The sequence below is a fragment of the Rhipicephalus sanguineus genome, chromosome 3, assembly GCF_013339695.2.
Source record: "Rhipicephalus sanguineus isolate Rsan-2018 chromosome 3, BIME_Rsan_1.4, whole genome shotgun sequence".
Lineage (NCBI taxonomy): Eukaryota > Metazoa > Arthropoda > Arachnida > Ixodida > Ixodidae > Rhipicephalus > Rhipicephalus sanguineus.
Window position 1 is genome coordinate 35,656,542 of NC_051178.1, and position 23,213 is coordinate 35,679,754.

Genomic DNA, 23,213 nt, shown 5'->3' on the forward strand with positions numbered 1-23,213 from the left:
CGTTCTAACACTGCCGTAAACAAAGCGCGATTGCTTAGCTTCTACGTCGTACAGCCGCAATCCACCGCCGCCGTCGCTTTCGCTCATGAAATAGCACCGGAAACCTGTAGATGTGCGTTCCTGGCGATTTTTTGTGTGTGCTTGAGCAGCCGACAACGCAGCAGGTATTTTTCGACATCGCTGAGGCCCGCCAGAATCGTTAAATCACGATGAAAAACACATCCATCCGTGCACTCGCGTATAGACGCTCGCGGGAACACTGCTCGCCGGGCCCCGCGAGCGCTTCCGAGCCATGGCGGCAGATGGCGTCGTCGGCGCTTTGCGCATCGCCTATAGGAATGATGTAGAAATGGGGCAATGTGGAAATCTTCGTGGTACAGAGGCACGCGTGCCAAACATGCTTTGTTCGCAGCTTGCCAAATCCACAACAATTTACATGGTTCTGAAGCTTCGGAACAGTTTTAGGTCGTACGAGTAGGACGACACGTGCAGCGTGTTGAGGTAGGGAGAGGCGAAAAGAGAGGAAGAGGCGCGGTGGTTAATCAAGGCTGCACCTGGCTGGCTACACAACGCTTGGCAACAGAGAAAGTAGCATAATGAATACGTTAGATAAGGTCAACCATGCGATTTCCAATTGAACAGGTACATATGGTCCTGAGGTTGGCAAGTCATGCGTGGTCAGCCATTGGAAGGAGTTACCGCGGTCAGCATTATAAGAATACTATCTATCTATCTATCTATCTATCTATCTATCTATCTATCTATCTATCTATCTATCTATCTATCTATCTATCTATCTATCTATCTATCTATCTATCTATCTATCTATCTATCTATCTATCTATCTATCTATCTATCTATCTATCTATCTATCTATCTATCTATCTATCTATCTATCTATCTATCTATCTATCTTATCTATCTATCTATCTATCTATCTATCTATCTATCTATCTATCTATCTATCTATCTATCTATCTATCTATCTATCTATCTATCTATCTATCTATCTATCTATCTATCTATCTATCTATCTATCTATCTATCTATATCTATCTATCTATCTATCTATCTATCTATCTATCTATCTATCTATCTATCTATCTATCTATCTATCTATCTATCTATCTATCTATCTATCTATCTATCTATCTATCTATCTATCTATCTATCTATCTATCTATCTATCTATCTATCTATCTATCTATCTATCTATCTATCTATCTATCTATCTATCTATCTATCTATCTATCTATCTATCTATCTATCTATCTATCTATCTATCTATCTATCTATCTATCTATCTATCTATCTATCTATCTATCTATCTATCTATCTATCTATTACACAGACAGATATTGTATAGGTAGCTGGTGCTCACCAATCAGGTCCCACTCGCCATTGGGAATGTAGGAGCTCAAATCCCCGCCTTCCTCGCTCTTGACACGAAGGTCCAGCTGATAACCGTGATAGGTCCAGGAGCCGAACTTCAGCTTGCACTTCTGATCATCGAAAGGGAACCACGTGATGTCAATCTTGCAAGTGCTCTTAAAGATGCCAGGAGGCATGTATTTGCAACTGCCGTTGCTCCGCACGACCACGTTGGTCGGGTACGTGGCGTCGAACTTTTCGTCCGCACTGCGCGTGCGCAAACGGGGACCAACGGTGGAGTACAGATAGAGAAAGAGGGAGAGGGGGAAGCGGGACGAACGAAACAGTTCGTTAAATTATGTATATTTGCAGTCAAATTGTATGTATTTATGTTTACCACAAGAAAAGCAGTGCAAGAAGAGGAAAGGATTTGATAAGGTAGAAAGGAGGAAATACTCGCCAGCACTGACTGAGTGGCTATGACGTTATGCCACTGAGCGCAAGGTAACGTGTTCGATTCCTGGCCACAGCGGCCGTATTACTAGGGGGGCCGTGTATCGCTGTACCGTGCATCACAAGTGCCCTAAAGAGCCCCAAATGGCCAAGTTCATTCTTGAGTTTGTTACCATGGCGTTCGACACTGTTGATTTTTCGGTGCGTTAAAAACCAGCCATTAGTTTTGCTCCGAATAGACAGGGATAGTGTATTCTTACTGAATTTATTACCCGCGTTTGTTCTCACCAGTTTTCTCGTTGTGCGCCATGCAGCAACCAATCGCAGCAATACTTCTTTGTAAGAGTTATTTTCGTGCAAATGTAAATAGGTCCTGACAATTTCGTTCTTCTAACGAAGCTGCATTTTCGCAAAAGTAAAAGGATTGCAGCGCAACGTTTAAACATCGACACGAAAGCCTTAGCGATGGAAACTTTTCAGCAACAGAAATCATCTTTGACTCGTGGCGGCGGTTTCTCAAACAACGGTAACGTCAGCAGCGGACTGAAACGCATCTTCTTCCGTGTTTTAGCTTACACTACTGTTAAAGGGGATATGCATAACGACGGAGCTGTTAATTAACCGAGTGCGTTCTTCTGAAATTCTACGAGTGCGAATGATTTCAGAAAAGAAAATGTACTCATCCGGCCTCTTTGGTCCCAATATTATGCAAGCCGATTCAACCTGCCCCCCTTACCTTTGGTCAAACATCTCAACTTCAAGCTGAAGTATTGACAACACAAGGCAAGAGAATATTGACAATCTGTGGTTTGCAATCCACTGGGTGCGCTGAGGATGGACCGAATGTACAAGTCCGACGGTAGCGCAATGTATCTCGCGGCTTATATTCGGCACGAACCTTTGTACACTAGGGAATACTCTCAGCATTCATTATAAATAAGCTTGTTCGGAAAACTGTCTTGTGCAATATGCATCGTAATATTACAACGCCAACGTGATAAAGTAATGTTTTGCTACATCTGTCGCTGCTCATGCGTTGCTGCTGAAAGAAGCTGTTTGAATTTTTTTCGATTCTTCGTGAACTAAAGTGAGTCAAGAATATAAAAAAATCATTACTCCGGTGAATATGTCTCAGATTTAGTTGTATCCTTTCTATTCTGTCTTCGATTAAGCTTGCTATCCTATGTATGCTTATAGTGTCAGCCTTTGTTGGGAAAACTTCCACGAAATGAGATCAGCTCTTTTCTCCTATGAATGGGTTATTACGGCGCAATTGTCGTGGGTTCCTCCTCGGTTCCACGATTCCTCTCTGTTCCACAAAAGGATTAAAATTTTTGAAATTGTTGTTACACCAAAGAAAATAACGATGATAGAGAAGAGGTTATCACGACGGAGCACTATATAAAGATATGTCCTACTAGAGATATTCTGGATACGCTTTATGATTTTCAACTTCCGTTGAAAGTGATGAAAGGGTTGATTAGGTTACACACAAACGGTTACACATGCACTTTACTACTGCGACAAAGCAGCATGTCGACACACGGGCTGCCTATAGGAACATGGCCTGACTCGCACGATCTTGAGTGCGCTCTAGTGCACGTTGTCACTCGACTGCTTCTGTTGTTGTTTATTAACTGTGAAAGTGTGACAGGTGTGACTACTCAAGAGAGTGCTAGCTAAAATTGCATTGAAACCAGATACTTAGCAGAAACGTTACGCAAGAGAACAGCATTTATTAAAAAAAGAGAATAAAAATGTTTTAAATAATTTGCAGTGGAAGAAACTCTTTACAGTGACTCTACGAATATGTTCCTTGAGTTCGTTACAGGTCATATGCGAGATATGGCAAAATTACTCCTAAAAAGTAATAAGATTACATTACAGCTGACTGATGGTAATGACATTACATGGATATTACTTTCGAAAAGCAATGAAATTACTTTGAAATTTGCTTTGAAGTTGCGTGAACAAAAGTTCATCTTTCATACACTAACTCACGTGCACTTTATTTACACCACATATACATTGAAATCCATACATTGTAATCACATACATTGAAATTTCAATTTCAATCTGTGTTGCGTCGTTCTGACGCTTGAGGCTTGACACTCAGAATAAATTGTCTTTGTTATCTTTTTTTTCTTTCTTGGTCAATTTCATATGCCATAAGGGAAGCGGACATGCTATATTTTAGTAAAAAACAATTAGGTTAGTAACGACTAAGTTTTTTGAAGTTATATCTTGGAGTAATTTATTACAATACTAAGTTACCAACCCACAAAATTAATTCGTTAGTTTACTCATTGCTGCAAAAAAGCGGTTTAATTACTAATTTCGTTGCTGTAATTTCATTAATCCAAGTGTGTCATATGCTAACTTTAATTTATGCACGCTTCGCTAGTATTTAAATAGTTCTGCATTAGCCACTCACCTGTTGTACATAAGCACGTCCGGCTTCCAGATTTTGTTTGGCGGAATACACAGGTCCTGCACTCCGCCGTACTCTTTAGGGTTCCACCGTAGGTTCACGTCTATCCACTCCTTTATTTTTTATTTCGGGGGTTCAGGGAGCCCGCAGAAAGCGACGACACATATTGAGATGTTCAATACAGTATAGCACAAAACACACAGCGACAGCTCGCGACCAGGCCTGTAACCAGGGACATTTTTTTTTGGGGGGGGGGGGGGGGGGGGGGGTGCGCTTGCTGAAAACATTTGACTATTTGAGAGAAATACCTATTTTTATTATTTATTTTTGGTAAGAACACCTACTTCAACAAAATTTCGGGGAGGCCCGGACCTCTAGGGCCTCCCCCCCCCCAGGCTACGGGCCTTCTCGCGACGTACGCGACAACAAATATTGGTGGAGCTCACGGCCACCGAGACTGTGTACGAGTCTCTGCGGCCATGCAGCGCTTATGACCTCCGAAAGTTCTGACGTAGCGCAGAATCCTGAGCCTTGTTGAGAATCTCGGAGGTCATGTCGCGCGACACACGTTGCTTTAGTGGGCGCCCATCGTTTCTTCGGCTCATATCTTACTTAAATATATAAAAGAAAGTCACGTTCTCATCTACTAACGAATATGAAAAACCAGTGGGTAATTTCTCTGAGCTCCGGGCATCAGGTAATAAGGCTCAATTGGATAATTTGGTGAAATGAATAGTTTGGTAAAATCAGATATTATTCTTAAAGAAAAAATGTGCTGGTCTTGAGCAGCCGACTGAAGAACTCCATGTACCCAGGACAGCCACTACGGCAGATAACAAATACAACTGACTGGCCGAATAACGGCGTCGCATATCATCCGTCGGCGCTGTAACAATCGTATCTCTGCTGCATCGTTCACATTGCCATAGTAAGAACAGAGTGTGAACTGTGGACCACACTTACAAAACTCCTCTCACGAAGAACCGCTCCGTGACGGAACAGGGCTCGGGCATTTGCCATTCAAGAACCGCTGTCGGTTGCCTACCGAATATCGGGGAAGTGGTGGTTGAGATAAAGCTAGTCGATAAGAAGTAGATGGCTCATCTAGTAAGGCAGTCGCTTTAATTTATGAATGGAATTAGATATATAGATAGCACAAAATTTGTTTTTTTTTTCGTTTTCCTCAATTAAACGTTTTCGATCGGCTGTGACGACACCGATAGCTTCTTGATCCGTTTTTATTCCGACTTCTGCAGTTCAAATATGGTAACCCTTCGGGACTATAGTCGATCACAACCTAAGAGTAAATACAGGCTCCACCCTCTGCCATTACCCAGAGACGATTTCCACAAACGTTCTATCCAATCACATTTGCTCGTTTCCGTGACGTGAAACATTTTCGCGTGTTTCAGATAGTTGGTGTTCTCGTAGACAAAGCGTTTGTGTCACTGGCTTGAAGTCGAAAACTCGAACTTCCCGGTAAATTTCGTGAGAGATTCTGACATCACTGCCTATAGCCAAAGGTCATAGCTCAGGCAGGAATGACGAACCTTTAGTTTTCGATATGCGTGGTATTTAAATTAACAAAAAAATTGCTTACGGTTCGAAAAGAAAACTGCATGCCCGGCTCTCTTACATGATACCATCGCTCTCTTATGATGCCATCGCTTCCCTGTCTTGTGTATGATAGGAGGCGTGCACATGTATACGCAAGCTTTCTCTCAGGTGGTGAACAATCGCACCACGGTCGGCACCTATAGACTACCACGTGGTCCATGACGTCATGGACTGCGGAAATATATAGGTGGGTTTCGAAATTCGGGGGAGATAGCGAGCGATCTCTCATGTAGGATAGTAGGCCCCCGGCTGATTACTGCGGAATATTTAGTTTGTTCGCTATAGTTCATAGAAGTATCGTCTACAGCTCGCGATCTATTTCATACCGCGTTTAGGAAGTGCTCCTTTAGAAGAAGTTTCTCTGGATATCGACTCTGACCTCACGTTCACGAAGGGTAGCCGATCGAAAATATGGAGCCATTATTCAAGGTTTTACCTTTTCATACACTTCTTTCCTCACCACGGCCTTACTGTAACAATTACTCGGTGATTGATGGCTTTCGAAGTACCGTGCAAGACACGATGAATGCGTCTAGAATGCCGGTAACATATTCGACGCAACTCTCTTGGAATTTCGCGTAATATTTCTCATTCTTTAGCGTTCAAAAAGCAACCCCGACCCATACACTATACGGAATACACTATACACTATACGGAATACATGAATAACGTTATCCCAGATAAACGCTGCTTATTTCATCCACACAGTTTCCCAACACACTGAGACGAGCGTATTGTACAGAACGTACTATTTACTGAATAACTTACAAGGAACGACTGTGACGCGTTCCGTAATATTTCTAAAGATTGTGGGAACCACGCGCAACCAGGTATCAAGATAGCTTCGTGTGCTGACCCAATTGTGCGCTGTAAAAGGGGCAGCCTGTGCGCTTCCCGGGGCCTACAATACTCACTAGAGGGAATTGTGGCGCTGCGATCATTCAGCCACCGTGATAATGATGGGTATTGTTGCGCAGTGTTTACCAACGTTCACAGCAGACAACGTTAACACTGCCGGTCGTACCAAAGCACCTGCATTCCACAGTACTTCGCGAGCATCATGACGGCCCAACCGCTGGTCACCTTGGCGTTTCTCGCACGTATGACCATGTGCGCCGCCGCTTCTACTGGCCTGGTCTTGCACGCTCTGTGTGGCGTTATGTCAACACCTGCGAAGTTTGTCAGCGCCGCAAGAAGCCGTCGGGACTTCCTGCCGGGTATCTTCAGCCTATCGACATCCCACCGGAGCCCTTCGTCCCATAAATAAATTGTTCTTTGTTGCGCTTTGAGGCCTCCATCTGACTTGCTTTTTCCACGGACGAGATGCAGCAAACCCAATACCCACAAGATCTATATAAATTCTAGCATACTTTGCAGGGTCGCTCAACTGATCGATGTTCGTGCATACCTAAAACCTTTTAGAACCATGTCATGTCTTATTAAGCGAAAGCCGTTGATAATGTCTCGCTAGAGGCTCGTTTTGAAATGTCTATGCCAATCTTTTTAAATGCGGATGCATTTCTTAGTCGGGGGTTGTCGTGCGTCCCTGGTCGGCGTGCGCACAGATCTCTCCGCGCGCTCTCCTCCTCGCCCCTAGCAACAGCTGGTGGTGCGCGGCGGAGGGTAAGGGGGAGGAGTAGCGCGCGGGCGTGTGATGGCGCTCGCATCGCGGAGCAGCTGCAGCGGAGGGTAAGGAAGAGGAGGAGTGTACCCGGTGAGGGCGCTCGCATCGCGGAGCGAGCTACGCGATGCGAGTACAGGAACTGATATCGCACGCCGTTGCCACGTCTCCCGTTCGAGACGCGTCACCGTACAAGGACTTGTACACCCTTGCCTACACCGGAGACGGAGTCTTTGTGGTGACCGTGTACCTCGCGCCCAACCTCGCTCGGGACGCCGTTGCCGCGAAGCTGGACGCGGCTATGGAAAGTGTGCGTGTGCGCTCCAAACCCTCTGATCCCATTGTCTTGGTCGGCGACTTCAACGTTGACGTGAGCAAGAAGAGTGGCGAGTGGCTGGTGGAGTACATGCAGACCAAGCACTCTATGCATTGTCTCTCTGCCGCCTCCGACAACACGTGCCCCACTACCATTCACGGGAGTTGCACTGATCTGGTCTTTACGCGAAACTGTGCCGCGCGTATGCTTCTCAAAGACCCTTTGACCGTGCACTTCAGCGACCACAAGGCGGTGATTGTGGCCGTCAGGTACAACGATAACACGAACAGGTGCTGACGTATGAATAAATATTGCTTACGCGCACACTCTCGTCTCTCTTCATTAATTAATCGCACACTCATCGGGTGCACCCAAATGCATTCGCATTTCCTCACGATCCCCTTCGGGGAGGTGCGGCTTTTTTCATGTGCTTTATTCTATTTATTTTTTTTTGGGGGGGGGGGGCGGGGGGATTGTAAGATCTTTCAGATGTTTTCAGCGATATCCTGACAAAGCAGACCATTTGTTTAGGACAGTCACTTGATAAATGGAACATCAATATCTATAATCTCCGAAAAGGGAGTGCTTACAGATACGGCTAGAAAAAAGAAGTTTTTTTCGTACACAAAGCCACTAGCGTTTAAATATGCGGGCATTATGCTGAGCTATTAGTGAGCCCAGCCCCGAAGTGGCGCGTACACCGGTTCGGGGAAACGGCTCTCCGTGTCGTCAGCATCACGGTATTTCTACATAGCCTCCGAGAACCGAAGAAGCGATGAGGCGCCCAATTGCGTTGCTAATAATATCGCTCAGCCGCGCAATAAGGTACCAATAACACGCAGGCACGTGCCTTTTATCTATAAACTGTGCCCCGGGCTGCGAGCTACATCAGCGCCTATAGCGTTCATTGACGATCAACAACTATTCGAGCAAACGAAGAGCTTGATGTCTTTAAGCGTTATGACAAATGGCCCAGTCGCTGCGGGAGCACTGATGGACGACAAGTCACTTTGCCCAAACCTGCCAATGGTAATGGGGCTCAACCGCTTCTGGCTGAGTGTTCGATTTTTATGATCGTCCTTACTACAGCAGGCTATCGTTACACTCTTGCGTTCCGAATCTTTGAAGCTGGTATTTTCATAATCTGCACGACATAAAACATGCGACAGTGAATCCTGGAACCACCTAGTATACTTCGAAATCAGTCGTTAAACGATTGGTGCCTTATTGGTGCGAGCACTTGCTCTTTTCTCCGTTCACGATAAAAAAGAAAAATGCCCCAGTGAAAAGCAGTGTCTAAGCAAACTCAGACAATAAACAGACTCTTTTTTTATCAAGAATGAGAACAGAGCAGTTATTCCGATTGTTTTCTGCTGCATTTGGGATTCTGTTGGTTAAAACCGTTGCTCTATAGCTTTTTTTTTTTTTTGCGAACACTCATGTGTACTCTGTTTGCAGAGATTCCTTTGAAACTGTGCACAGAAGCACAGTTTGCAAAGGAAACAAAAAATTAGCATAACTCTGTTTTACCATGTGAGCGAAAGAAAGCACAAGAAAGGATAAATTGGTCGCAATGGAAAATAGTTTCAAGACAACGGCATGAACAGCAACGGTGTCCTTGTGTCTACCTAAGGGCTCGTAGTAACCGTCAAAAAAAAAAAGAACAATATGAAAAAGAATATATTGGCTTCTGAGTAGAAAGGCATATAATGCTGAACACCCATTTTACTAGAAAAAAAAAAGATAGACCACTTGATTGTTATTATTTTCTTATCATTTCGCTTTTTTTGTTTCAGGTAGCTAAAGTGAGATCTCAAGAGCCTCACTCCTATTCGACTTCTTCTACTAGAGAAGTAGCAGCGATGGTGCTTGAGGTAAATGTGTTTTTGCCTAGCCTACGTGAAGTATCCCGACACAGTGTTTAAAAGCTGTAACACTAGTACGGCGCGAGATCAACAAGCTGTGGCAGTAGAGTTGCGGGCACCGACTTCTTCACAGTACGCTTTTACAGTCAGCGTCAAAGATCAGCGCAAACAGCGCTAGTCCGCAAGAAGCAATTCTTCCTATGGCTCATAAAGCGCACTGCAGGCAATGTTTGTGTTCGCCCTACTCAACCTCACCTTCATGTTCTCATACAGTTCTGCCCAAGAGTTAGAAGAAAGAAATATGCGTTCTAGCACTGTGGAGGAAATTATCGGGTTCCAGACAGATGCATTAGATATTAGCACGTCTGCGTCTCTAAACAACGCGCCTATATATTTTTTAAAATGAGCTTCAATGAGAAAACGATCGATGTATCAGCTGCCGGCGAAATTAATTCTAACTTCAGCTCAAAGGCGAGTTGAGCTTTACTCATTTCTAACTTGCAGTGATTTTGCACTTGCATTTCTAACTTGCAGTCATTTCTAACTTGCAGTGACAGACAAATTGTCTGTCGATAGAGCCGGCGACATGTCGGAACCTGAAGTCACCGTCCGCGTTGGTGAGGTATAGGCCTAGTGCGCTGGAGTTTTGACTGAACAAGTGGCGCCGCCCGCGGCGCGGCGCATTTCTAGTCAGTCGCGGCTGAGAGCGTGTGCGTACGGGCGGAACTATAGCAACCCGAAAGGACGAAGCTGAATCGCGGTCAAACATGTGTATAACTATGTATTGTGGCGTGTATCGCTGTCGCAACAGCTACAGAAACACTGTCGTTAAGCTGCCAGAAATAAAATTATATGGATTTATATGGAAGGCTCACGAGAACGAGCGATGACAGCGTCGGATAAGGGCAGTGCGACGTGCGAGATAAACAGACGCTATTAATTTTTTAATGCTTTCCTTGCTATTACTGCGCATATTTGCTCGTTGTGGTCATAAATCTGCCTTCTTTTAGCCCCGATGGAGGTCTTAGGCAGCTCGTGAAGCACCCAAACCGCATATGCAGTGCCCCCTTCTTGCGCAATGATGAGAGAAGCTCGAAAGCCCTGCATTCTGCCTGTGTGTTCCGACACGTTTTCCTGCGTGCTATGGGAAAGGTGACAGCGTGACCCTGCAACGAAGCGTTAAACATCCTCGTATCTAGAAGGGGACGCGGCGATGGCCAGAGCCACGTGCATGACAGGTCTGTGCAGGATGTCTGCTCGCACTTGTTGACAAACATATACAAGGCGGCGACGAGCTTACTTACACCATCTTCAGCGTCCACCCTTGCATCTGCACCTTGCTCCCACAATGTGCAATTGGGTCGATAGACAGCTGGGAAAATGTGCAGAAATCATAGAAAAGTCCGAAGGGAACGAGCCAGCGTAAAAAAAAAAAGTGAGAGGAACGAACGTTTTTTCTCTTGCTTAGCCCGAACACCAACTAACACACGCAGACTGATTAATAGCAAGAAGCCCTGCTGAATAGCGAGAATGGATGGAAAAGTCAAAGGTCGCTCTTCGCGTAATGGATGAGGGAAGAAAAAGCACGAGCCGAGCGTGCCGAGCGTTGGCGATGTTGCTGGATGGAGGCGCATCTTCGTCACAATGCCTTTAATTTAATGTAAATATTAGAAGACCTTGATAAAACTTTGATAACCTCAAGGCGGACGTCCTAGTCGACGCTCTTCACACACTTGCAAATGACTTCGAAGGGCCCCTTTGCTGACACAGTTTGCTCCCTGACGCCGCAAACATGGTTAGCGGCGTAAAGATCACTGCTGTGAAGAAGACTGCTTTTATTTTAAATAACTTTCTACGTATTCATTTCCACGGAATCGACACAATCACGCGCGCTGCTCGTTCCGCAATGCCATTGCTCTGCTCCCACAGAGCGGCGTTCGCAGCATGCCGCGACGGGATCACGCGCGCGGCCGCTACTCGCGGCGCTGACTGTCCTAGCGCCGCAGCGCCACCATACCAGCTGTCGAGGCCCATAGGCCATCGAGGCTGGTAGGCCTAGATTGAGCTAGGCAGACCAACATCAGTGGATGGCGCTTGTCGTAATCGTAGACTATCTGGGCGTATGTGGCCTACGTAGCCTAGTCTACAAAGCGGCTGTCAGTCAATCTGCATCATCCTCGGTCAGCATGAGGCCATCGCCCAGCCTCGTATGAAATCAAGATGACACTGTGTCGTTCTGGCGAACTAAGTGCACTTTAGGGTGCGATGATGTGAATATCATACGTAACTATCGTTGATATATTCCTAAGGAGTCGAGCAATGCTTAAATACAGCTTGCTGAATCATAGGAATACAAATGTAATGTTTATTAGACAGCTATAAAAGCGGAGCCAACACTGGAACCACAGACGTTAATCTGATATGACGCCTGTGTCGTAGGAGTACACGGAGTGTCATGTAGTGTTTACTGCTTGCTTGCAAAATTAGATAGCCAGCACCACAACCTCAATTGATGTTGCGCCGACATTACGCCTGCGCAGGCTCTTTTTCCAAAACAGTTTATAGACTTGGCGTGGCTTTGTGGTAGAGTACCTGATTGCCACGCAGAATGCTTGAGTTCGATTCCTGCTGGGGTCCTAATTATCATTCTTTACATTCGTCGGGTAAACGCTGCCGGTGTCGGTTTTTCTTAACGCTGTCGCATTTAAGTTACCGATGTCTGTTCTCGCCGCTCCTGGGTAAATATAAACGGTCAATCACCTGTGGCGCATACCCGTACACCGCGGCCCATGGTGAACGGGTATGTGCCACACGTGTCTGGAGGAAAGGATTTGACGACGTACGCGGCAGGATTTTCACGTTATTCATGTCACGACCCGACAGTCACATTCGTCAAATCCTCTTATCCTCCCATGCGAATTTTCTTATACACCAAATTAAGGAGGCGATTACGACAGCACCCAGACGTAGGCGGCTAGATAGATAGATAGATAGATAGATAGATAGATAGATAGATAGATAGATAGATAGATAGATAGATAGATAGAAACGCTCAAAGTGCCAAAGGTTCGCTAAGAAATGCTTCGCATTTAAAAAGCACTTGGTCGGATACGGGCGCTTCCGCAGCGCCGGTTTACCCTACGGTAATACCTTACCATCGTGGTCGGAACACAGCTTTTTTAGTCTGTAAGACCAGCCACTTGAACATATCATCCCGTTACTGCGGAAAAGGAGGTTTTTAAAAAGCTAGCTGCCGACCACCACGGTACGGTATTTCCGTATACTTACCGCACAGTGGTCACTTTCGAGTAAGCGATTACTTTCGCTAGTTCCACGTGAATATTAAATGGACGCAGCATTTCTGGATCTATGCCTATAGCTTAATTGCTATTATTGCGCACTGCCAGAAACGCCGTTCGCCAAATACATCGTTATCGATGCCGTTCGGTGCCGAATTAAATAGATTCTCTCGCAAGTCATTGTGTGGTACGAAACCAATCACTCCAAGGTACCACCCATCCTGTGTTCTGCTGCACGCTGATGGTGAAGCGTTGTTCCGCATGGCTCGAAGCGCAGTTGGCTATTCATTTCATTCGCTAAATAAAGCGCCGAAAGACGGAAAATTGCTCCGGCCCCCGAATCGGCGCAGCTCATCCACGCATTCACAGTTTCCATACAAGATAACTAATAATAATAAAAAAAGAGCAAGATCTACTTCAAAAACACAGCGCCACTATCCGAAACACGAATGGGTGAAAACTCGACGCGATGGCTTTTACGGTGACCAATAGGGGAAACGAGAGAGTCCCTTCTCCACAATGTTATCCTTTCCACACGGCACACGAGCTGCTCTGTATCCTGCGTCTCTAAGTTATAATTATCGGTCTGCCCCTGAAGTACGCTTCACGGAATCGCGTCACCCATGCTAAATACAAAGCGCAATCATTACAGGCAAATGACAAAGGACAAATATTCAAATCAGACGAATGACAAGCCTCCCATGCGGGCATGCTGTAACGCTTTCGGCTGGGAACCACCCACTGTTTCAACTATTCGTTCGCGAAAAAAAAAAAAACTTAGCGGGACGATTTCAATACGCGACGGACCATCAGGCTCTTGGCAGGCGGAAACCCGTTTACAAAAGAACGGAGCGAGAGAAAGCTCGATTACGCTGATTGCGCACTGCGCCCAGGCCGGGGCATAAGCGGCTCCGGTGGGGAGGGCGAAGCTCATTTGCCCTCGAGCGGTGAGCGACGGCAAACACTGGACGGGCTATCGTTGCACGAGCGGCCCGCTCTTTGCCGTGTCCCCTCGGCCATTCTCAACGAACACCTCGAGCGTCTACTTTCCGGCAAGAGTTCCTTCCGGCGCTCGTTATGTATACAAGCGCTGTTCTGCTATCTGTGTCCCTGTGTAATTTCTTTGCCGGCGAGGTGGCGAAGGGATCAACTTGACAATCGGCTTACAAAAAAAAAAAAAAGCCGGCAGATCCCACGCATTGTGGGAATCGATGTAATGCGAAGCAGCCAGCAAAGAGCTGCATACATCGTCTTGTATGTCGTTTAGCAAAATGCGTGTCATGGTTTTCATGTTAACTCCTATTATTTATGTTCGTCACACAGTAACGTCGCGCAATATCAACTTCGGTGTATATCAAGCGAGCGAAACGGCCGCCAGCGCCCCATGAGCGTGGCACGTAAGTCACGCTGTACATGACATGCGTGTCAAGATTTTCATGTTAACTCGTGTTTTTATGTTCGTCACACAGTCACGTCGCGCAATACCAATTTCGGGGTAGATGAAGCTAGCGAGACGGCCGCCAGCGCCCCATGAGCGTGGCACGTAAGTCATGCTGTACATGACATGCGTGTCAAGATTTTCATGTTAACTCGTGTTATTTATGTTCGTCACACAGTCACGTCGCGCAATACCAATTTCGGGGTAGATGAAGCTAGCGAGACGGCCGCCAGCGCCCCATGAGCGTGGCACGTAAGTCATGCTGTACATGACATGCGTGTCAAGATTTTCGTGTTAACTCGTGTTATTTATGTTCGTCACACAGTCACGTCGCGCAATACCAATTTCGGGGTAGATCAAGCTAGCGAAACGGCCGAGAGCGCCCCATGAGCGCGGCACGTAAGTCATGCTGTACATGACATGCTTGTCATGATTTTCATGTTAACTCGTGTTATTTATGTTCGTTACACAGTCACGTCGCAAGATACCAATTTTGGTGTATATAAAGCTAGCGAAACGGCCGCCAGCGCACCATGAGCGTCGCATGTAAATCATGCTGTACATGACATGCGTGTCATGATTTTCATGTTATGACTTGTAATTTATGTTCGTCATATAGTCATGTTACGCTATACCAACTTTGGTGTACATTCGATTATCCAAGCGACCAGGAGAGCACAAAGTCGTAGGCGGCTAGATAGATAGATAGATAGATAGATAGATAGATAGATAGATAGATAGATAGATAGATAGATAGATAGATAGATAGATAGATAGATAGATAGATAGATAGATAGATAGATAGATAGATAGATAGATAGATAGATAGATAGATAGATAGATAGATAGATACGCTCAAAGTTGCAGAAGCTCGCTAAGAAATGCTTCGCATTTAAAATTGCCTCGTTTTAACTAACACACAGGGTGTCGGAACGAAATGTTTTTCGTTTCGGTTTTAGTTTCGTTCCACCGCAAAAAGTTCCGTTCCGTTTCTGTTCCGGAACGAAAAAAACATGTTCCGTAACGGTTCGTAACGTTTTCTTTATGGAAAAATTTGAAGCTAAAGTAATCATAAAAAAAAAAACATTTGATTTGTGATGTAGTTATTTGCCTTCCTCCTAAAAAGCGGGACAAGGGTAAAACACGTTCTTCAGAGGAGCGGAAGTAACTGTACGATGACTTCCTACCAACTAGCACAAACCAGTATACCCTTCAAAGTCATAGTATTTATTTTTTCCAAATTCAATCACGATTTTTAGTGGGCTCAGTGCTTTGTGTCAAGGGAGTGAGCAGGATCTCAGAAGCAGCGCGTCACTGAATGCACTCTGTGATGTGCAAGACCGCTGTTTTAATAAAAAGATTGCCAGGCCGGCGCGGAATGCGCAGCAAGTTCACAGCGAAAGTTGGAAGAGCGGACTTTGTAGAGCCCGTTGTAGAGTCTCTTGGGGCAGCTGATACAAGTACACATGCAGGGTACCCACTGCGCCATAAATCATCGTAATTTTTCTGAAGTACCGAAGTTCCCACTATGTCATTTTTCGTGATTCTTAGGAGAATCGTGGTAGCCGCTACACATCCGTAAGGCATTATGTGCGCTTTGTGTTGTGGCTGATGACGATCAGTTATGGCTGAGCACTTTGCAGAGGGTGGGAAGCATTAAACCACACACTCTTTGCGGAATGAGCATTGCGTGATGGCTGGTTGTCGTTTTACTCTTCTGCCACGCTGTATTACATATGTTAACACGATTCCTTGCCCGACATGACGCCTGTATAGAGTATTTTTGCGAAGGAGTTATAAGCGCCAGCGTGGCACTGTGGTGGAAGACTCGACTGCCACGCAGGGGGCGCGGGTTAAAATCCCATCCGATCCTATAAATTTGTTTCTCATTTTATTTTTTCTTACTTCACGCGATAGTGGTCACGGACACGGGCGGCGGCGGACAACTATGGTGCCAAAATCAGCTGTTGTGATCTCATAAGAGCCTCCGCTGTAACAAACTTCAGCGCCGACAATGCACTCTCCACTTTGGCCTGTGTGACAGGCCCGCAAAAGTCCACTTGCGCTAATATCAACATCTATGGTTGCCACTGTTTTTGTTTTTCGCACAATTTCAACATATCGTTGCTTTGGAATTGCTGCCTGAGGTACGCGTTAATACTGTACCCTGAGATATGCTCACATTGCATGAGCTCAGTTGTTCCGGACTGCGAAGTTTTCTCGTGAACCGAAAAACGATTGAAAAAATTTCGGTTTCACTCTGGAACGAAATAATAGATAAAGTTTCGGTTACGTTTTCGTTCCGGTCAAAAATATCGTTTTTTTTTCGTTTTCGGTTTTTGTTCCGTTCCGACACCCTGCTAACACAGGCTCCAATGTTTGCGGAAAAAGACAAAAAACTGGGGCTTGTTTTGACGGAGTGAGCGGAGCTCCAGAACAGCTAGCATAGCATGCACGGGCCAGACACTGTAGGGACCATTAACAAGAAAGAGGGAGAGAGAAGGAGAGAGAGGGGGGGGTGGTAAACATTTTATTCAAGAAACTCGCAAGAGAGCTGCTGTGTGCCTGAGTGGCAGTCCCTAGTCCGGGACGCCATTGGAGAGAAGAAGTTCTTCATGGAAAATGAAAAATCACAGCATATCCACGGAGTGAATGATGATGAGTGGGCGAAGCTGCGGAGGTTCATCGGTAAACCGTGAATCTTCCGTGAATTCTGCCCAGTACATCATCACCGACGTGAGATCGGGCGCGTTTATACTAAAGGTTCGATGAGTTATGGCGACTTGCAGCTCACTTTAATTTTACATGTACGCTGTGAATTTTCATTGTTTAGAAAACCATTGCTTTAGAAAACATCTGGCGTCTTTCATTAAGCAGCTGGCGTCTTTTCGTTTTGCTTTAGAAACATCTGGCGTTCTTTCGTTTTGCTTTTACAAAACATCTGGCGTCTTTCGTTGGTTTATTTCATCAATCAACGGCGTTTTGAACAAATTTTTATTGTTTAATCACGCACAGGAGAAATCTCACCAGGCACTACCTTGGAGGTAAACAATGGCTGCTAATGGGAATGAGAGACAGAAGAAGTCGGCTTTTAGCTAACACTTACACTTCTACTTCTACTAACGTTTCCTACTGGAACATGCCAATGGCTGCTAATGGGGAATGAGAGACAGAAGAATTCGGCTTTTAGTTAACGCGCACGCTGCGAATCTTTTATTGTTCAACAACGCACAGGAAAAATCTCCCACCGGCACCACCTTGGAGGTCAAAGCGTAAGACTGGATACGCACTACGACTACTACGACTACGACGAGGGACGAACGGGTGCCGCCTTAAGGAGCTTCGCCCCTAAAATAGAAAGGTGGGGGGGGGGGGGACACACAGTAACTGTCTCTCAGTCAAGGACACCACAACCGCGTCACTTTAGGGGAAGGGGGGTAAAAGGGAAGGAGCAGATAGATGGTGGGAGGGAAGGGAAGGTCACAACAGGTAGAGGGCTGGGGGCAGAGGAGGGAGGAAATCCCTCGTTGTCGTCGCTGATCAGGCACTGAGCACGGCCTAGAGGCGGTCTGCGAGTTGCGCGGCATCAATGTACTCGAGCAGCGCGCGTAGGGCACCGCGAACACGGTCCATAGCTCCGGCCGGGTGCAGCACATCGTTCACGGTCGCGCAGGGTAACCCTTGCCTCCTGAAGGCGCGCGCGAGGTGCTCCCGTTACGGAGCCAGGGCGGTACAGGAGATGAGGAGATGCTGGAGCGTTTCTTCCTCACCGCAGTCGCCACACACCAGGCCCTGAACCAGCATGGCGAGTAGTCCACACCACCGCCCCAGGCCGCGCATCCTGCAATGGAATTGCCGTTCGCTGCGCCGCCGTCATGCTGAGCTAGCGGAGCACCGGTCTCTGCGCGATTTTGACATTCTTGCTCTGCAGGAGACGCGCGCCCGCGCGGAGGACCTCTTGCTTCGCGGCTCCATCGGCTACGGCGGCCCGACGGTATGCGCGGAGAACGGCTGTTCGCATGTGCCTCGCACCGATACCGATCACGCCCCCGGCGCCCCCCGAACTGCTCTGTAGGTGCGCGCGTCCATCGCACACGCGTGCATCTCCTGCGAGCGGTTCTGTGACAACGTCGTGGAGTGCGTGGCTGTGACGGTTCGCATGGGTGGTGTTGACACCTCGTTGGCATGTGTGTCCGTCCGTCCGAACGTCAGCTGCGACTCTGCTTTCGTGCCACACCTTGCCGTGGCGCAATCAACTGACTGTATCGTGTGTGGAGACTTCAACGCGCACTACAACAGCTGGGGCTCCGCCAAGGTAGACCTGCGCGGCCGGTACCTGTCGGAGGCGATTGCCACCGCAGGCCTCGTTATCCTAAACACCGTGGACACGAGCCCATGAGGCCATTGGAGATAGCCGCTGCCCGGGCGCGCGCAAGGAAAGGGAAAGTTGTTTACCAGACACAAGTTTCCTGTTTGCTAAAGCTGAAATTTGGGCTAGTTGGATTTGACTTGAGGTTGGAAAGATAAAACAGGGGACGGGACGATGACGCGTAAGTAAATACGGCGGCACTCGCGGTGCATTCAACGTGCGGAAAAACTAAAGCAGGGACAAAGAAAGACGCACACGGGACGCGCAGCTTGGTACGAGTAGCTGGTGATGGAATGGTAACGCTACAATCAGTTTAGATGCTTTATCGTGGTTATTACTTTATATGTCACGTGTAGGAAGTAATAAATCATTTCAAATCTAGCGGGCATCCTGTGTGCATCTTTCTTTGTCCCCGTCTTAGTTTCGCTAGTAATATGTATTCCTATTTGCTACTTCGCACGTAAACAGAGGTGGGGTTAGAAAGAAAAGAGGAGGAGATCAAATAAATGGTAAAAATTAAGTGGCCAAGAAAGCAAGCAAGCAAGCAAGCAAGGAAGAAAGAAAGAAAGAAAGAAAGAAAGAAAGAAAGAAAGAAAGAAAGAGCACAGAGGGGTCTTAGGAGTTGCACCCGGGACCCTGATCGGGACTGACCCTGACCGGGACCCTGACCGGGACCCTGACCGGGACCCTGATATTTTCTGCCTGATCGCTTTCGTGGACAGTAAAAAGGTATACTCGCCAAATCCTTGGCTTACTTAACGTGCAGAGGGGCGCCTCACTAATGTGACCGACACGAACTACCGTTCACCCAATTAGTGCCCACTGAAGGAAAGTGATACTCGCAATAGCGATTGACCGAGAGCGCGGCTCCTGGTTTGTTGCCATAAGCTGGAGGAAGAAGACGGCGTTAGGAAAGAAAGTGAAGTGACGATAGAAGGACATTTCAGCCATTAAACGTTTCGTCAAGACTCACAAGGCACGCAAGGTGGTCAATCGGCGCTTTTTGTCAGTGCGTTAGCAGTACTTAAATAACGCGTCACGAGAGCTTCATCTACATACCTAATGTTCCTTGCCAGGGCAGAGGTTGGAAAGATAAAACAGGGGACGGGACGATGACGCATAAGTAAATACGGCGGCACTCGCTGTGCATTCAAAGACAACCGTAACATGACTGTGTAAACATGAATGAACTTCGTGTATATGCTTGTGTCGGCTTAGAAACTTGGATCCAGTATCCGTTAAACACTTGGAGTCAGGATGCATCTCCCGCATTCATTAAAGAAGGCATCTCTCTCTCTGTCGACTAGGAAAGTTATGTTCTTCCGACTGATCTGATTTGTTCATATCGCCAAAGCTGTTCTTTTCGACGCGTGAAAGAGCTACCGAAGTGGCCGTAGGGCTTGTAACCGCTATCCGTTTCACGTTTACACAGGAATTTAGCCAATCCACGTATCCGATTCACGTTTACACGGGAGTTCGCCAGCCGCTGAGCATATGTGTAATCGAGGTAATGCAGCGCGCAAGTCCCGAAGCTTGCAGCAATTCACGTAATACGGTCCTTAAACCATGATTAATGACGACAACAGGTAGTCAAGCTCACCATTGATTCGTCTGACGTGTTCGGGACATTCGCGTATGCGTAACACATTGTCGCCGAGTGCGACACGATTAATGTAGCCCTGCCTGATGACAGTGTTTGATTCTATCCCAATACCTTATTGTATCGATTGCCTCCGTGTAGTGTCTATACAGTGTGAAAATCTTACCGTTACGTTGCGTCCCCGACAACATCAATCTTCTGTGACAAATGCTCAAGTTCAACAGATTAAGTATACGGCGACGCACCCCTGATCGCCGCATTGCATGTTCGGCCCTCAGGTGATAAAAATGATATGCTTAACATTGCGAGGGAAGGCAAATTCCACAGCGCATAGTATTTCTTTCTTTTAGGTTGGCGGTTTACTTATTACTGGCGATCCGTGGTGAAAAATCCTCAACATCGATTCAACGATAATTCTACATACGTAGTTATACTTCTACGGATACAAAGTATTAAACGTTAATCCCTAGTAAGCGTCAATGGTGCCTCCCGGAAATGTTCTTACTCAAAGCGAATAGGCCTGCCCGCATCGGTGCTTACATTGCCCTAGTACAAACTCGTTAAGCGAGCGCAACATAATAAAGATAATCGAGCTTACATATTTGAGTCATTGGTACATGGCTTTCGCATAGTGACTCACGCTTGCAAGGAACGCTAAAACCGTGTTTTGCAACGAGCAATCGACCAAAAGTGACCCCAGCATCAGTACAAGTTCACTGAGTGTTGAGTAAAGCGTACAACAGAGTAAAAACAAAACTTGCCAAGATTGAGGCAACGTGTTGTCTTGGTTGAGTTTAAATACAAGCACGCGTATGTTGTCTGCGCAGCGTGTGCTAGCGAATCATATGTTACGAACGCTGATTTGGGCTTCGACATCGTCCACCGTGAACCGTAGAGGCGTAACGAGTACGAGAAAGGGGTAGAGTTGGGCGGGAGCCATGCGGCGAAGCACAGACGCATCGCAAGCTTTCTGTTCAGGCACAGCACGGCGAGACAAGCTTTTTTAAGATCTTGCATGTGATGGGTCACAAGACGGCTAGCCACAGCTGTTACCATGTGTATGTTTTGTGTTTATGCGTGTTCTTGTTCCAGTCACGAGTTTGGAAACCCGCGCCCGTTGTAGCAGCGTTGTAGCAGCGTTGTAGCAGAAATCCCAATGCAAGACCTCCTTCAGCATCTGCCTATCCGCATGACTTACTGGGACACACAAAAAAGGTTTCTAACTATACTCTGAGCAGCAAGTGATACCTGTGAGAACTAAAGGCATCGTGTGCTGTGTTTCTTCCTCTTTCCTAAAATGGCGAAGTTAGCTTGCAAGTCCATACTGAAAGATTCGCGAATGCAGTGCGAGAAATTGCACGTTTTCCACGCTGTACTTTGGAAGACAACTGACAGTTTTAGTTAGACGTTTCACGTTTCTATGGCCCGCTCCACTCCGAGTTGGCCCGTTAAGCTGCAGCGGAGCGGCGGATGATTTTCTCGTTTTAGTTTTGCGTTGTCGGCAGCGGGACTAGCGTAACGGATCCTTATAAAGTCCTTTAGATGGATGGATGGATGGATGGATGCTATGAGCGTCCCCTTTATAACGGGGCGGTGACAAGTGTGCCACCATGCTTGAAAAAAAAAACCTTTACTCTTTTTTTTAGCGTTGACCTAGTGTCTTTACTTCAATTAAAACTATTTTACTCCAGAAGAAAAAAAAACCTTAAGTTTTCAGCTCCGTTCTGTGCCCTTTACGGCAGAGTGTCCTTATTTTTTTCCCATTATTTATTTTTGTCCTTTCTCTCTAGTTTTCTGCCACCAATACTCTAACCGTCTCTTACTTATTTCAATCGCGGGTGTGTTCAGCTTTCCATTGTCTCTAAAACCCAAGGCGTCATGTCGGCTCGTGCCCAAACGTACACCTGGGTGGATGTCTCCACATTCAATCAGAACATGCTCCGCCGTTTCCTGATCTTCCCCGCAGCACGTGCATTGTTCTTCTTCTTTACTGAATCTCGATTTATAACTACCCGTTCTAAGGCAACCCGATCTCGCTTCAAACAGTAAAGCGCTTCCCATTGAATTGTCGTAAAACGCCTCCCTCCTTATTTCATTTTTGCCCTTTCGGTAGTTACTCAAAGCCAGTTTTTTTCTCCATAGCTGCCATCCAGTAAATCCTCTCCGCCTCCCTGACTTTTCGCTTAACGCTCTTTGTTGACATACTGCTTACACTAGCCGTATATTTACTAGTGAGCCTCCTAGTTCTTTTTCTCCACTGTGTGTCCACGCTCTTCCTATACAAGTAACGGAACACCTTCTCTGCCCATCTACTCTCCTTCATATTCCTTAGCCTTTCTTCGAACCTTATTTTGCTCTGAGCCTCCCTCGCCTCAAAACTTGCCCATCCAATATCGCCCTTTACAGCCTCATTTGTCGTCTTCCCGTGAGCACCCAACGCGAGGCGTCCCACAGTCCTTTGATTTATATCCATTCCCGATTGCACCTCTGCCCTCATGAACACCACTGAGTTCCCAAAAGTAAGCCCCGGAACCATTACACCTATCCATGGATGGATGGATGGATGGATGGATGGATGGATGGATGGATGGATGGATGGATGGATGGATGGATGGATGGATGGATGGATGGATGCTATGAGCGTCCCCTTTAAAACGGGGCGGTGACATGTCTGCCACCAGGCTCGAAGAAAAAAAAAAGAAAAAAAAGCTTCCTTGTTTCATGTTGGCCTAAAACATTATCTACATTGATTAAATCTATGTTATTATACAAAAAAAAATTTAAATTCACGGTCCATCTCTCTGCCTCTTAAGGCAGAATGACCTTATTTTTC

At 46.4% G+C, this 23,213-nt stretch overlaps 1 protein-coding gene across 1 annotated transcript in view; it reads right to left on the reverse strand.

Annotated features, from left to right (window-relative positions):
- The window catches only part of LOC119386555 (neuronal acetylcholine receptor subunit alpha-7), a 124,683-nt gene that overhangs the window by 47,681 nt on the left and 53,789 nt on the right, over positions 1-23,213 (reverse strand). Inside the window, exons 4-5 of the mRNA XM_037653836.1 lie at positions 4,259-4,368; positions 1,382-1,638 (exon numbers count right to left, since the gene is read on the reverse strand). Coding sequence (XP_037509764.1) covers positions 1,382-1,638; positions 4,259-4,368 — 367 coding nt within the window. The remainder of the gene's footprint in view (positions 1-1,381; positions 1,639-4,258; positions 4,369-23,213) is intronic.